The sequence below is a fragment of the Gallinula chloropus genome, assembly GCF_964237585.1.
Source record: "Gallinula chloropus genome assembly, chromosome: 2".
Taxonomy (NCBI): Eukaryota; Metazoa; Chordata; class Aves; order Gruiformes; family Rallidae; genus Gallinula; species Gallinula chloropus.
The window spans coordinates 110,800,130-110,816,701 of record NC_140086.1 but is presented as its reverse complement, the minus strand read 5'-3'; the positions used below and the strand labels follow the sequence as shown (position 1 = coordinate 110,816,701).

General features: G+C 42.8%; 1 protein-coding gene across 2 annotated transcripts in view; it reads left to right on the top strand.

Moving 5' to 3' along the window:
- PDE1C (phosphodiesterase 1C) overlaps positions 1-16,572 on the top strand; it is a gene marked incomplete at both ends in the record, with an annotated part of 325,232 nt that overhangs the window by 250,784 nt on the left and 57,876 nt on the right. For both annotated transcript variants that reach the window (XM_084280364.1, XM_084280365.1), the window contains 4 exons: positions 1,519-1,635; positions 2,906-3,046; positions 12,860-12,960; positions 14,700-14,828. In XM_084280364.1, the coding sequence (XP_084136490.1) occupies positions 1,519-1,635; positions 2,906-3,046; positions 12,860-12,960; positions 14,700-14,828 (488 nt within the window). The remainder of the gene's footprint in view (positions 1-1,518; positions 1,636-2,905; positions 3,047-12,859; positions 12,961-14,699; positions 14,829-16,572) is intronic.

Below are 16,572 nucleotides of genomic sequence, written 5' to 3'. Positions count from 1 at the left end.
CTTGGTAGGTCACTGTAATTAGTATTTTTGGTACTGCTAAAAAGGATGGTGAACTTTTAGATGGACTCTGATCCTTAACAGTACTCAACATTTTGTCTGGCCAACCCCATTTTTTTCACTGAGAGCAGCTGTGCATATGTGTATGTGAAATGTAGTCATCTTTCCTTTTTAGTGACGGTGCCTTAAGGAAGTGGGAGGTAACCTGCAACAGATTTTGAAAGTGGAAGGAAACTTCAGTGTACAGATGTCAATCTTTAACATGTGGTTTAAGGAGAGTCATTGGAATAAATCCCTGTGGGATGTACATCAAAGGTCTCAGTAGGCAAAAGAGATTGAGAGCTAGTCCTATGTTAGATGCAGCTGCATGTTTGTCATTCTTATAGCTGTAACTCTTTCCACACCTTTCCTCTTTGTTACTTGGAGGAGGAGAGAAAGGTACATAGGGTTTCAGAAACAGCCAATTTTGAGATCAAGAAACTTTATCTTGCTAGATAATGTGTGCTGTCAGCTCCCACAACCTTCCCTAAGAGTTGAGATTTGAATTCAACCTTCTGCAAGGAGGTTGACCCTTTAGCTGACCCTTTAGCTTTATGAGCTGGGAAATGAACTTTTCCTCCTCAATCTCTTGACTAAACCACCCTGCAGCATCAGTATAACATTTACAGCTGACTGGAACTTTTCCAGCTGGAATTAGATATTTACTCTTTTCTGTTATAAATATTGGTTTTATACTTATTATAACATTACTGTGTTTTTCTCTTGCTCTGTGGTTTTCTGACAGCCACAGTGGATTTGCTTATCTTAAAAAAAACCCCCAACTGTTTGTGGGCAATTTAAGCTGTAATAATCATAATTCAGGAATAATATTAATATCAGAAGAAACTAAGTTGCTCTAGTTCTTCTAGTTAGTAATTTTTTTTGGTTAATTGAAAAGAGGTAAAAAAAATGACCACAGGTGCCTATATGCTTTTTTACTGCACAACACATATCACCTTTATTCTGTTTTAGGCATGAGTGAAGCATTGGAGTGCTTTGTGTACAATACAAAGTCATAAGCACACTACAGGGACAACAAAATCAAGAGTCTTCAATATCATTTAAAACCATATATTTGGTTTTCCTATTTCCTTCAAAGTTGGTATTATTTTTCATAGACATAGTACATGGGTAGGGGACAAAGAAGGGTAAAATCAACCACATTAAGGCCATCCCAATGTTTCAGGTACTAAAGCAAACCAAGATTCTTATCTTTTTTTGATTCAGCCTTTGCTGATTGAATTCTGGTGTGGAGAATTGCCATGTTTAGAATAAACATGCAGTGTATGTGTTAGTAATGGCAGCTTTTTAAGCATGAGTCATGCAACACCGATGAATAAATTAGACTGTATTGAAGAAGTTAAAGTTATACACTTACATGACCACTCTAATTCTCCATTTGTAGATGTAAAGTGATAGGCATTGAGCTATCATTATAATAGGGGTGACCATATTAACTGCCTTTTCTACCCACTCTTGCAGAATGTAGACAAGTGGTCCTTTGATGTATTTGCACTAAATGACGCCAGTGGGGATCATGCATTGAAATTCATTTTCTATGAACTTCTCACACGCTATGATCTGATCAACCGTTTCAAGGTCAGTAATCAGAAGATGGGTCTTTTCTTCCTTGTGTTTTGTTGAGCTTCCCTCTTATCCTACTCTGTTTCATTCAAAATGCAATTTGAGCACATTTAAAGGTTTTGTGGACACTGTACTTTGCTCAGTAAGCAAGACTGAATGTTATTTAATTGTACTTCTAATTGTGATGCAATACCGTGAAGTAGGTAGGGTTCCAAACAGGCTTCTCTGTGAAATCCATGGGGAATACTTCATTTGATCCTATGGGAACAATAGGACTCTCAAGAATGCATGCAAAAAAAGGAGACCTTGAATGCAAATTGAATTCATCAAAAGAAGCATGGCCATCAGTTCGAGGCGATGATTCTGTTCCTCTGCTCTGCTCTGGTGAGACCCAACCTGTAGTACTGGATCCTGAATTGAGCAGGGACATCTTCAACTAGATCAGGTTGGTCAGAGCCCTGTCCAACTTGATCTTGAATGTTTCCAGGGATGGGGCATCTACAAACATTTTAGTGTTTTATCACCCTCTCAATGTAAAATACTACTTCTGTCTGAATCAACTCTCTTTCAGTTTAACACTGTTACTCCTTGTCCTATTGCAACAGCATCTATTAAAATGTTAGTTCCCATCTTATAAGCCCTCTTGAAGTACTGAAAGGCTATAATAAGGTCTCCCTAGAGCCTTCTCTTCTCCAGGCTGAAGAAGCCCAACTGTCTCAGCCTGTCTTCATAGTAGAGGTGCTCCAGCCCTCTGATGATCTTTGTGGCCTTCCACTGGACCCACTTCAACAGGTTCATGTCCTTCTTATGCTGGGGTCCCCACTGCTGAGCACAATACTCCCAAGTGGGTCTCCTGAGAGCAGAGCAGAGGGAGGGAACCACCTCCCTCAACCTGCTGTTCATGTTTCTTTTGATGTATCCCAGGATATATTCCACTGGATTGTGAGGGGAAAAGAGATGCTAGTGGCCTAATGAGAAATATTTCTCCAGGGGCAATCAATCAAGCGTTCTCTGTCACACACCGTGTGTGTCTTCTGACAACATTTCCTAGTATGCTTACTTTTATGTATTTATGTGTATGAATGACTCATCCATAATGTAATTAGGGATGGAAAATACAGTAACCTGGATTCACCCTGTCTCTTGACTGTTTCAGATGTTTTAGCTTGTTACTTATTTCTGATATATAAACCAGTCTTTAGGACCTCCTATCAAAATGCTCCCCTCCAAATGGTAGCCATTAAAGGTAATTATTTTGTTTTTAATTATGTGCTGCTTTCCTCAGATCCCTATTTCTGCCCTGGTGTCCTTTGTGGAAGCTCTGGAGGTTGGCTACAGTAAACACAAAAATCCTTATCACAACCTGATGCACGCTGCAGATGTGACACAGACGGTCCATTACCTCCTTTTCAAGACAGGCATAGCAGTAAGTACAGGAGTTGACATCCTGAATTCATAATAAGATTACAACAGTTTTGGCTCATTAAGGAGATTATGATTATCCACAGTAGGACCCGTTGCACTGTAGAGAAACTTCATTTCATGTGGATGTGCTAATGAAAGTGGAGATTATTTAGGATTATTTAGAAATAGAAGGTAAATGAAAATAGGGATAATTATTTTACAGTGATCTAAAAAGGATGAATGAGAAACCCAAGCTCAGTTCTTCATTCTGCTACAGGTCTCCTGGGTGATTCTGCCATATCACTCTTGTTGGAATTCAGCTCACCTAATGTGAAGATACAAATTGTCTAAGCTTTCCTCTTACTTAAAGGAGCAGGGCAATGTCACCAAATGACGATTCATTCCACTTCTCTGAGGATGGCAAGAGCCGTGCTCTAGAGATGCTGATCTCAATCATGTCTGTACAGCAACATCATCTGGATTTAGCCAGAACACACCCTTGAATGAATGAGTGCGATTCATTCAAGCCCATGTTGCCACGGTGCTGCATGGGGTTTCTTATTCTATCTCTGAGCACAATAAAGCTAGGCAAGATGTTTACAAAGAGAACTAGAAGGACGTGAAAATACGTGGCTAAGCAATGGAATAGTTTGGATGTTTTTTCTCTTAAGAAGGAAAGCAATAATTTAGCTGATAAAAAAAATCCAAACAAACCCCAAAACCATAAACCCCTGTAAAGCAAAGCAAACCAAAGTGTCCCAGTGTTTAACTACCTTACAGAGCAAACATGATATGAAGTCCTTGAGGTGCACCAAGATCATCACGGTCATGTGTTCCCTGGTTTACTGCAAGCCCTGGGCTCCAGTGACCTGTGTTGGATATGTGCCTGTCTGCCGGCTCCACCAGGGAGCAAGTCAAATGGTGCTGTTGATTAGAAACCAAGGTGTAAAAACAGTAGGTGTCCCCATGGCCTGCTGCCTACTGGCTGTGGAGTTTAAGACCTTAAAGCCAGAGGAGCTAAGGTGTGCACAGAGCTCACCGTCCTGCACTTGGAACATAACAACCCTGTGCAGTGCTACTGGCTTGGGGAAGAGTGGCTGGAAAGCTACCTGGTGGAGAAGGACCTGGGGGTTTTGGTTGACAGCTGACTAAATATGAGCAAGCAGTGTGCCCAGGTGGCCAAGAAGGCCAATGGCATCATGGCTTGTATCAGAAACAGCGTGGCCAGCAGGTCCAGGGAAGTGATTGTGCCCCTGTACTCAACATTGGTGAGGCTGCACCTCAAGTAATGTGTGCAGTTCTGGGCCCCTCACTACAAGAAAAACATTGAGACCCTGGAGCATGTCCAGAGAAGAGCAACCAGGCTGGTGAAGGGGCTGGAGAGCAAATCTTATGAAGAGCAGCTGAGGGAAATGGGGTTGTTCAGCCTGGAGAAGAGAAGAGAAGGCTGAAAGGAGACCTTATCACCACCTGAAAGGAGGTTGTAGAGAAGTGGGTGGTGGTCTCTTTGCCCAAGTGACAGCTGATAGGACATGAGGGAATGGGCTCAAGCTGCACCAGGGCAGGTTCAGATTAGACATTAGGAAAAAACTCTTCACCAAAAGGGTTATCGGGCATTGGAACAGGCTGCCCAGGGAGGCAGTTGAGTTACCATCCCTCGATGCATTTAAAAGATGGGTAGACAAGGTGCTCAAGGATATAGTTTAGTAGAGGACAGGTATGGTTGGACTTGATGATCTCAAAGGTCTTTTCCAACCTATTGATTCTGTGATCCTTTTTCCTGTAGAACCAGCTTTAACAGCAAATTAATGTTATATTCCTACCATTAAGATGAAGCTGTTTTTTCATGTCTCATGAACTAGAGGTGTGGTGCTGCTTCTGTGCACACTGGAAAAGAGCATTCACATTTGAATGCTCTTACACCTCCTCTTTGATCAGCAAGTCTCGGGAAGGAGGTGTAGGAGAGATGAGCCCATGGCTTGTATCCTACCAAAGACAGTAGAGTAGCAAGGTGGGGGCAATGAAGCTGGCTCTTTAATGGTTTTTTTTTTTTATAAGGCCTTTGCTGTTTTGAGTACCATCACTAGCCATAATGAAGTGTGTCTGGGAGATGACAGGCTGATTTCCAGTGGTCTCCAGCAGGCCCATGGGACTCCTGGTGCAATGGTGCTGCCAGCCAGAAGATGGTTGCTCCATAGCTTTCCTCTTTCCCATCGCTCAGGGTAGGGCTTATCTGTAGCTTGAAGGGTGACCTTCCTGATGAGCCTGCTGGATGTCAGCCTGCATGGGTTGCAGGGGTGGTGCCATTTGTTGGGAGTTCACTGTTGGAGGGTCCCTGAGAGCTCCTGGCAGTCCTGCAGCTCTTTGGCCATCTTGGGGGTATAGTGCCCCATCACCCCTGTAGGAAATAGATCCGCCTCCATTGGCTTCTCACTGTTCTGTGTCAGGTCATCCTCTGTGGTCTTGACTTACATACCGTAGGTGTTGTAGCTTCAGTAGTCCTGTTTCATTTTTGGGGAAGTGAAAGCATCCTCAGTTGTTCCACAAACTTCTCCCTCATCCCACTCAGTGTGTGCACTCGCCTAGTTGCACCAGTCTTCATCTACCAAACCTGATTGATATTGTAATGTCTAGTTGCTCAGCAAGCTGTGGGCCAGCCATAGGGCTGCCAGACTGTACAACAGAAGACTGGAGGCATCACCAAGGGAAGCTGCTGTGTCTTGGACAGTGGTCCATGAATCCCTAAATGCCCCATTCCAGGGGGATGTTTGGCTTGCCAGAGCACAAAGCTGCCCTTCAGGCACTGGACCTGCTTTACACCTCCCAGTGGGTGCCCTGGGCTTCAGGCCCCTCCTCATGTCAGGCCTGGGGAACATTTGATGGGACAGCAGCCACAGTATCTCAGCAGGATCAAAGAGGCTTCACTGCTCTCCAGCTGCTCAGCGCCCTACAAGTGTCACTGTCCCACTCCCAAGAGCAGTGGAGAAGGAGCCGAAGGGAGTAGAAGACCTGGACTCCTCCAGGCTGCTGTGAAGGAGTGACAGGAAGAGTCCGTTGTAAGGCCAGTGAGGTCTTTGGGTCCGAGAGGTGGGGTTTCAGCCTGAGGACAGGAAGGCCCATGGGGGGTTGCTGTCCCCGGCTAGTTCTGGACTCAGCTACTAAATAGGTGGTTGAAGATGAAGCCAGACCTGCCCTGGTATTGCACAAAGAGTTGCTGCAGGTCAGGCCTGGCTCTAGCCAAGCACACAGGACTGGTTTGATCTTGGCTCTGGGCTCTTCAGGGCAGTGCTTAGGGCAAAGGGTGTGTAGGAGCTTGCCCCCATCATTAGAGTTCCATGGACCTTAAGCAGCATCTAAGCTGTTGAGAGCACAACATCAGGGAAGGAGTGAAAGGAGGTGTGTTTTTTTCCTGTACAGTGACTCACTGACAAACAGTCTGCAAACAGACATGGTGTTGTTGAAAGAAGGAACATCACGCTGGTTGTGAAGGTGTTTCTGGTGGCAGCTTGCTGTACCTGTGCAGCCACAGTGACAGCAGATCCCAGTGTGCTCCTTCCTGTGTCATTCCAGTCCTCTACTTGGACTTGCAGATAGAGAAGGCACCACTGACGTTGAAACTGTCCCCTGGTGTGTTGGGAGATGTCACCTCTCTGCTGTTTACTTGTTTCCTTTGTCCCCTTGTCTTGTGCTTTTCAGTCAAGGCCACCCCTTTGGGGGATTGTTTCCCTTTCTTTGTGTTAGATTTTTAGTAGCTTTTGGATGGCAGAGAGAGAGTTGGTGCAGGTGAGGAGTGAGGAGGTGCTTCTGAGAACTGTCATTGTCATGTAATGAAAACCATTTTTAGCCTAGCCCAAAAGCAGACCACCCTGAAGGTGTGTCATGTAAAACGCTGACTGGCTTCTGTGCATCATGTTGTGATGTGTTACCTCAGCAGGAACACCTCTTGCCAACCCTTTCTGGGCACCGCTCGGTCAGGGCTGCTGTGCAGCCTGCAGCACCAGAATGTCTTGTGTAGACTTGGAAGACAAAGTGCTGAAGCTGGTCAGGATGAAGAGTAGCAGCTGTGTGTGTGCTGAGCTCCAGCCTGCCTGGGAAGCACAACCAAGTCAGGGCTAAACACCTATTGTCAGTTCTCTCTGCCACATGTTTCAGCCTTATCTCCACCTGGCAACAGATGCACAGACCTGTCATCCTCTAGTACGTGTCCATTGTGATTTGCTCCCATGGATTCATTGCCTGTGACCAGTAAATAGAATCCTAGATTCACAGAATATTCTGAGCTGGAAGGGACCCATAAGGATCATCAAGTGCAACCCCTGGATCCAGACAGGGCCAGCCAAGTCAGAGCGTGTGACTGAGGGCATTGTCCAGATGCTTCTTGAGCTCAGTGAAGCTCAGTGCTGTGACCACTTCCCTGGGAGCCTGTTCCAGTGTCCCACCACCCTCTCAGTAAAGAGCCTCTTCCTAATAGCCTGCCTAACCCTCTCCTGTCACGCCATCATGCCATTATAACAGCAGAAAAATCAATACAAAAGAGAAGTTATCAGTGTCCTTTTAAAGGCACCTGCTGTTGTGATGCCTCCTGTTTGCAGTGGCAAATCAGAGCTCTTTGGTATGAAAACACTTCCTGTTTTCTTGTCTCAGAAGTATTTTTTCTTTCTGCTTCAGAGGAAACAACATTGACACGTGTGTGGGGGTCAGGGAATGTGCATATTCCAGTTTTACAGCTACAGGAGGGAAACTCAAATATGTGTGCTGGTGAGCATGTGCCCACGCTGGCACTGAAGCCAGTGACTCATTCTCCTGAGCTGAGCGCTTTGCTTTTGTATTCCTTCTGTGGTACGCATTGCCCAAAGTATCCCATACAGACTGTGATGATGGAGCTGCACTCCAGGGGAGGTGGTGAAGTGCCTGCTGTTTCCCACCAGTGCTCCCAAGCACTGGCTGTTCCCAGCCAAATGATGTGTCAGTTGGTTTAGGATCTAATGCAGCACTTTAAGAAACTACTCTTCTGCTACTAGTAACAAGGGACTCTGAATGCTGTGTGCCAACAGTGACATTTCAGTTTTACTTCCCTTGTTAGCATGCTTTATTTAATCTTGGTGTTTGGGTGGTGGGGGTTTTTGGGGGGTTTTTTTTGTTTGTTTGTTTGTTTGGGATTTTTTTTCTTTTTTCTTAGTTTCCACCCCACGTTCCCTGAAGGATACATCACATCAAAATGTACATAAATTAATCTAGTTTGAGAATAAACTCTAGAGGTCATAGATCCTAACCTGCTGCTCACAGCAGGTCTAGCTTCAATATGCATAGTATGTTCACATATGGTTATTAAACATAGAGGACCTTTGCCTGGCTCCAGAATTTGCTCATATCAGTATCTTACTCTAGTGTACTTACTTGTCCAGCTCATAACTTTCACAATAATTATGCAAGGACGCTGAGCATGCTGGAATGCCAGATTTTGGTTTCAGAAGGCATGTTGATTCATTGGTTTAATTCTTCACTGAGATGAAGACAAAGACCCTTATTTATCTTGTTAACTAGTTATTTGCAATGTGGAAAAAGCACTGGTTTTTAAGTAGTCTGTATAATGGTCAATTGCTGTTGTCTCAAAGGGAACTGACAGTTGTCTGGTTTATCTTTACATGTTTTGTTTGCCTTTGTCATGCTCCCTGTTACTTACAAGCTCTCTCAGCAGTTTTCTTTTTTTTCAGTGGAAAAAATGGCTTTCCCTTTGTATTCAGTGACTGAAATCTCTCTAGTTTTCTTGTTATTTTCTTCATTGGGATGATGCCTTAGAATGAATTTCTTTTACTTTACCATATGAACTGGAATTTCTTGGGTTCTCTCAGACATAAGGCTGAAAGAATTTGGAATGACTCTGATGTTTCTCTTAGAGGGTTGGTGTACAAGCATGTTGTGTGGGAACAGCTTCGAAGAACTGACAGAGTTTTTGCAGATCTCTTTCTTACCTTTATTTAACTTTGATGTTCAGCTGTGATTATTGCTTTCTTTGGTATTATTTTCTGATTAATTATAAGGTATTCCCTTATGATTTCTTGGTGAATCCAGACAATAAGTTGCAAATGACAAAGCTTAAGAGTTCTTTCTCTGACACTCTCACGCATTACAAGAGAACATTTGCTGCAGCAGACCTGTAAAACTCACAAGTGCAGGACTTCTGTCACATCTGTTTGTACCAAAGGGAAGTGAGATCCTCCTCTCTTCTAGATTGTTGTGATTAATAAGCAGATCATCATGAGCTCTGAAAATTATAACTACTTTAGAATAAAAGACCATTAACTCTGGGGAAGGAAACAAGCTAATTATTGCTGTCTTTGGTGCTAGTGTTTTCTTGGAATGTATCCATTTGTTTTGTTACATTTGGAAACACGGCTCTTTCCTCTTCCTTTTTCATTCTATATGCATTGATCCTTTTATTTACATGCCAATAACTTGCTGTAGTAGCTAATTCTTCCTATTTATTGTATGTTTGTGAAAGACAATCATGCCTCATTACCCTTTTCTGTTTCCACTTTGGAAGCCAATGCTTGTTTTTTCATGCCTTCTATACCCATCATCCCCTACACCCTATCATTGCAGAAAGTTTGAAGGTTTTGTTCTGGATTGGTTTTGCCAACCCTTTAGAAATGAAAAACATTAACATTTCCTTGCTTCTTTCACCTGTGATGGTGTCCTGCTGCTTTCTCAATATTTCTGATGGCTTTGTTCTTTAAAACTAGCTCTCTGTTCCCAAGATGAAGTCCATCACAGACTAGTCAAAGGTAATATCACCACTTTGATGGAGACTGCATCCATTCTCTGCAGGCTCTTTGCCATCTTGTTTGCTTTTCTTTGCAAGGTTGTAGCAGAAAAAAGGGGACTAAAAGGTTCCTAATTACTTACCTTCTATTTCCCACCTGTTTCTCACAAGCCAGTTCTGACTTTGTGCTACTTACACTGATTTATTTATTACTCACATTTCGCACCTGTAATCCCAGTCTGTATTCCAAGTGGTCTTCCTCAAATGCTATTGTGCTTTTTGGTATCTTTCCTCAGGAGTATTGCACCCTATGTGAGAACCTACATTACCCAAACTTGTTCAACAAATGATGCTTTGATAGGGCACGCAAGTTAGCAGTTTTCCTGTATGTGTTTTAAGAGGTAGGAGACCTCAGAGCTCATTGCCTTAGTGATAGTTTAAGACTTATCATGAGATCCTGTTGGAGTGGGACTTGCCAGATGATGCCCAGAAAGTCTGAAGTGGATGCATTAGAATAGCTGGGCATCTCCCGTAGTAGTTCTGTGTGCATAATGTAGGTTTGTTCACAGTGTTCCTGAGCCCTTATGCCAGATTATTTCTTTAATCATTTGCACTCTCTTTTGGGAAGTCACAGAATGTGGTTGAGGACTTGAAGTCCAGATATAAATGCATAGCCTGGAAACCCTAGTTCCTTTTTTCTTCCATTGCTGTTGCACAGAATTGTTGCTTAAAAGCCAAAAGAATGTTCTTCATGAGCTGTAAAGCATCCCATACAAGCCATGCCTGAAAACAGAAACCTCACATATTTCTCCACTATGAGAGCTCTCCATTCCTGTCCTGGACCAATTGTATAGAAAGAAAAGAATAGTTTAGTTTCTCTGTCTGCTCACGTCTTGATCTCTTCACCCTCTTTCTGTCTCAAAAGAAAAAATAAAAATTAAGAACTACCTTCATTATGGTTACTGGCACTCTGAAATATCTCTGGCCTGTACTTTCAAAGTGCATCTTGAATGTAAGGAGATGTTTAATACTGAGACTTGCTTCTTTCTTCATTGGTTATGCAGAGATGGCTGTGAAAGGCAGAAGAACTGGACAGGTCGCTGTGTGTAGAGCCCCACAGTTATCTGTGCCTCCCTTGCACGTGGGTAACAGACCCATGGTGGCCTCTGAGCTATTGTAGATGTCTAGAATGTATTTGTGAAACCACACTGCCTTTACTGGGCTTTTGTGACGGAAAGACACTGGACCACAGGTTTTTAAAATAGAATTAATAGTAATTTATTTTAAAAAAACAGAATGCAAATTCAGTACGTCACTTGCAGGTTATTGTTGGATACAATGGGGAATTCACTATTGCAGTTTGGAAGTATGACCACACTGATTACAATCACAAAGATCCACAAAATACTCTGCTGCCAACACAACACACAATAAAATGATCCGCAGCAGAGTCACAAACCCCACGGTTACACTCCCCGTAGGCAATTCACAAAATACTCTTATTACAACCGCTGTAGCTTCCCTAAAACACACGATCACAGCTCACAAGCACACAAAATATTACCCATACGTTAGTCACTCAGAACGACACACTTAAAACATATCAAATAGTCGCTTAGCCCGTCTCTCAGGTAAGGGTTCCCAATACGTTACCTCAGCCAGCCGCCCGGCTAAGGGGGAAGGGTCTCCTCCTAAGGTTGGAGGAACGGCTCCCCATACGAGCTCGAATGCCAGGGCTTTTATTTGGTTCATTTTGCTGATGTGTGTGACAGGCTGCAGGGCTGGGCCTGACATCTTCGGCCCAATCTCTTGCATATTCCCATTGTCTTGGCCCATTGAAACCAAATGGGGACCCTTAGGGCTTGTCAAACAGTTTGAGTAGTGGTTTGATTGGGACTCAGGACATATGTTTGTGGAAGGAAGCCAAGGCTTAGCAAGGCTCCATGCAGGTTTTTTCAGGTTCTGTGAAGTGCCCGCTTCAGTCTGTTTACAACACAACTCAAGTCGGAGCCATCTACACAGCTCCCCATGAGGTGTCTCCGCAGATAAAGAGCTTAAAAGCAGCCCAAGACTGAGTTGTGCATTACAACTCCCCGTAGGCCGCCTGCTCTGCCTAGGCACTATTGAAACCTGTGTGTGTAGCTCAGCCTTACAGCTTTGAATCAGAATGCAGTTTGTCCATGAACGTCTGTCAAACCGTTTGCAGGTTGACAGTGAGCTGTTAAAAAATATTTAGCAACCACTGTGGTAAAGGTTTTCTCTAAATGTAACACATTGAAGCACTTCTGATAAATATTTACAGCATCTACAGTACCTATAGCCTTTGTTTCTGATGCACTTGATATTAACAGCATTTCCTTGTGTGCTACCGGTGGAAAGCCAGACATAAAATGATTGATTGGCTCAAAGGAAAATTATTAAAAGCATCTGAGTCATTTGGAAAGCTAAGTCAAGAGTGACTTAAGCATTGAGAAATAAGGCTTTGACTAGGCAATTAGGAACAAAAGAAAACACCTCAGGGCTGTTTCAAATTTTTCTACAAGTGATAAAGAAATAACAAGACATACCTCTTGTGAGGTTGTGTTGCCTGTTCTCATGATTCAAGTGATTGGCAAAGACATATAGTTGCTGCTACTCAGTGGTCTTCTGTAATTCGGGCTCTGCTACCCAGTTCAACTGAGATGAAAATACATGCCCTGGTGTTCCATGCATACCTGCACACATACCATCAAGTTCCACTTGAAGAACTTTGATTTTCTTGAGGTTTCCCTCTCTCTCTTACTCACATGTTGCTCTTTAAGAAGGGCACATGTTTCCCCTTGCTGTGCCTTAAGCCTTATTAACTTGTGAAACCATTTTGCTGAAGTTCAATTTATTTAGATAAAGCTTCAGGAAAAAACCACTGGTTCAGCTTTTGTGTATCAACCGGGGAAGCTTGCTTTGAAACATCTGGCAGGCTGCAGGGGAAAGGCAGCGCCGACTGTCAGCAGGGGATAACTTGCCTTGAAAGACAAAAGCCTTAATGCCTGGGAAAATGACAGTTTATCTGATTGCTCTGTAATCTCTTTTCAGCACTGGCTAACAGAGCTGGAGATCTTCGCTATGATCTTCGCAGCTGCCATCCATGACTATGAACACACTGGTACCACCAACAACTTTCACATCCAGACACGGTGAGGCCACGGTGAACCATGGTGAAGGGTTGGGAAACAGAGGGGGGAGACCTTTGGAGAAAAACAGCACAGCCACCTAGAAAAGTGCAGGAACTTTTGATTTCAAGTGTTACAGGAGGAAGCTTCACTTCCTTAGTTGGCATTTAATTTTCTCTCCCCTCAACCATTTACAATGGAATGCGTGTGTTCCAGCTTCCTGGGCATTGTTTCATATTCATAATCAGGAAAAAGGAAGGTCCCAAAATATTTCTCTGTAAAGTTGCAAGACAAATTGCTGTACAGAGTGACTGATGTATTTTGATGAAGGTATGATTTTGGAGGAAAAATCCCACCTTTTTTCTGCTTGTTGAATTTGAAGAGTCAAACATAACTTCGTAAGCCAAGAATTCAACAACATCTGTATTCATCAGCAACCCCCAACTTTGCACATTCTATTTTTACTTTAGTAGAAAACCACACATGCAACAAGTGGATATGTTTGCCATTATCTGTTCAGGAATATAATTTTTGTAAGCTTTGTAAATTGCTGGACAGTAATTAGCTGATCACAGACTAGACTGGACCAGCGTATTCTTTGAATTCAAAATCTTCTATAAGGCTTTTGGGTTGGTGGAGGAGAGAAGGAGAAGATGAAGATGGAAGGAAAATTCAGATGTATGCAAAGATTGTGAAGTTTCTAGTTGCAGTGATAATTGGACATCTGATGGCTCTGTATTATTTTCATAACGGGAGTGTGCTGGTAGCCATGACAAAATGTCCAGATGTCCTCAACTGACACTGCACACTTGTACATATCTAAGATACATTGCATCTTACTCTACATTAGATGCCTGGAGTATGTCTGCTGAATCATGCTGTGTATGACAGAGATATAAAGGTTGCTAGGATAAATCACACATTTGCTCAGGAAAGCTTGGGAACATAGAATGAAGTTTCTGTATTGTGGGCCAGGTTACACTCCACTTCTTACAGCTTCATGCATGCACGAATTAGGGATCTGCTGCATTTACCAGATGCTCACAGAAGAATTCAAGGAACAATGGTTGTCTTTTAATGTCAGAGGGTGTAAAGTGTCACAGAGAAAAATCCACACTGCTCTCTGGGAACCAGAACTGAGTGGGGACTGCAGCAACTCATGCTCGCCCTCTGTTGCCATTAACAGCCACAACTTTGTCTTCAGGCCAGTTTAGCCATTCATCAATCTCAGTTCTATGCCCTGGAGCTCAAAATAAGGCATGAAGTAGCTTTGGTCTTACTCTATCCCACCAGCAATTGCCCTTCAGGACGGCCTAGTCTGGTGAACAGATGACAGAAAGCTGTGGAGTCATATCTTGCTTACAGACAGTTTGCTGCTCTGGAAACAATATTGGGACAACTCTTGCAGATGCTTACTTGGGTATAGTCAGACTTTAATGTGAGAGCAACACACACAAAAGCTGGAAAAGAGCCTTGTGATTCAACTCTGAATGTGCTCTCACAGGTCTCAGCATTTTTTTTAGGTATGTAACAAAGAGACTAGGCAAATGTCAGCTGATGAAAAAGAATTTGCAGTGAATTTTGGTCTTTAGTTTTCTTTTACTTGAATATCAGCAATGAACAAAGAACTATAAGTGCTCTTAAACTGCTCATATCTGTGCTATAGAGCTAATCTCTGTAGCTGATCAAAGGAAAACTTCTGAATGTGAGACTTCTGACAGGGAAGCAACATAACCTTTCCTATGTTTTCTTTTAAACGCCAGGTCAGACTCAGCCATTCTCTATAATGACCGGTCTGTGCTTGAAAATCACCATGTTAGCGCAGCGTATCGTCTTTTGCAAGATGATGAAGAGATGAACATTTTATCTAACCTCTCAAAGGACGACTGGAGGTAAAAATGAACATGGTATCTGTGTAGGAGCTTTGCAGTATCACCAAAGACTGTTATTACCTTGTTTGAAGGTGATGTGCATTATTGTGTATGGCATAGTAGTAGCTCTATTCCTACAAGAAAAAGAGCTTCAAAAAGTCCTTTCTTGCATATTTCTGCTTTTGGTTTTCACCTCTGGTAGTGACTATAATACCCAAATTGACTCCCATCTGACTTCTGAGGCTCACAGGGACACCCTTTGTACACATCCATTTGTAGCTGAGTGTGGAGGTATCCTGCTGTTTGTTCGTCCTAAAGCATAACCACAAGCTTTATCTGCTTTGATGCGCTCTGCCTGGAAATTATAAATGGGATTTAATGCAAAAAAAATTCCAGACCAAGGAGCATAAATCAGTGTACTAATATGCCAAGGTGATGTAAGAAGCCGTAATTTAAAATAAGCCTCATGTAACATATGATTTATGTGCTAAAATGAGCCCATGATTTGCTTTCTAATAGCAGACAGTTCAAACTGATGAGGGTTTTCTGGTTTTCTGGGTTTTTTGAACTCCAAGGAGTGGTACTTTAAAAATAGCCCACTGTGTTAGACAGGAAGAATCCTACTCCATGGTCTGTCTAAGGGGAGGAGAAGCAACTTGTGGGATCATACGTGACGCACAGTGCCGCCTGCGTACACTTAAACGTGATACAGTGCTGAGCAGTCAGTTCATCTTATTTCAATATAAACGTGGGGAAATAAGCCCTTCTCCAGGGCCTGGCTTTTTTAGCAAGCTGATCAGTGAAGGCTCTGCTTGCTAATCTGTTTAGCCCGAATCTCCTGTTTATTTCAACTTGTGGACAGTGATGCGATCCTATAACTAAACACCAGGAATAAAACTCAGGAACTTATGTGGCTTGTTTCAGTCAGTGTGAGTGCTGTGGAGGAATGGCTTGAGAAATTCTGTCCCTCAATATAGAAAATGGTCTCATGGTGTGCAACGAGCTTAAGAAAAAAAAAGATCTGCACTGAGGTGTTAAAATCTAATGTATTCTTTTAGCTACAGCTGGTAATGCCTTGCCAAATATTGGCAGCAAATTACTGCTTCATTTTATGTTGGTGGGGGAAATACAAGGAACTAACTGACTAGAAAACAGCAGCGTTACAGCCACGGTCTACAGGGAACAGTGGAGCAGCTAGCTGTGTATGTTTCATTCCATAGGTACTGTCTTTAGGATAATGGTCTGCTTTGGAGCTTTAAATTGGTTTTACTTCAATCAAAGCTAACTTCAGATATTTCTCATTGGTTCTGTAGTGTCAACATGCATGTTCTGTTGAGGCAATATGCCTAGATCCAAAGATTAATCCATCTTTTTAAGCAATACTGTAACTGCCTGAACAAAAATGTTGAGGGGTTCAGATTGCTTATTTGTTCTCTCTCAAGCAGGGCTTTATTATTTTGTAGCTGCTGACCAAGCAGCAGCTGCAGAATAAAGGCCATTATTTGAATGTGCTCTGATTCCAAAATATTGTGATTTTTGTGTGCTTTTGCTTTTGACTGCCAGTTTGAAATCACATAGGCAAACATTTGAGAAGCACTGGAAACATCAGCTGACTTCTGTGTTTCCCAGACTGGCACTTGGGAATAGGAGCCTCAATATTGAAGAATGCTTTGGGAAACACTTATATTGTGTCCAAATTCGACTTTGTTTTTGTAGACATACCTGACAAATCTCTTTCAAAAGGCCCAAGTGATGGTTTTTGGAA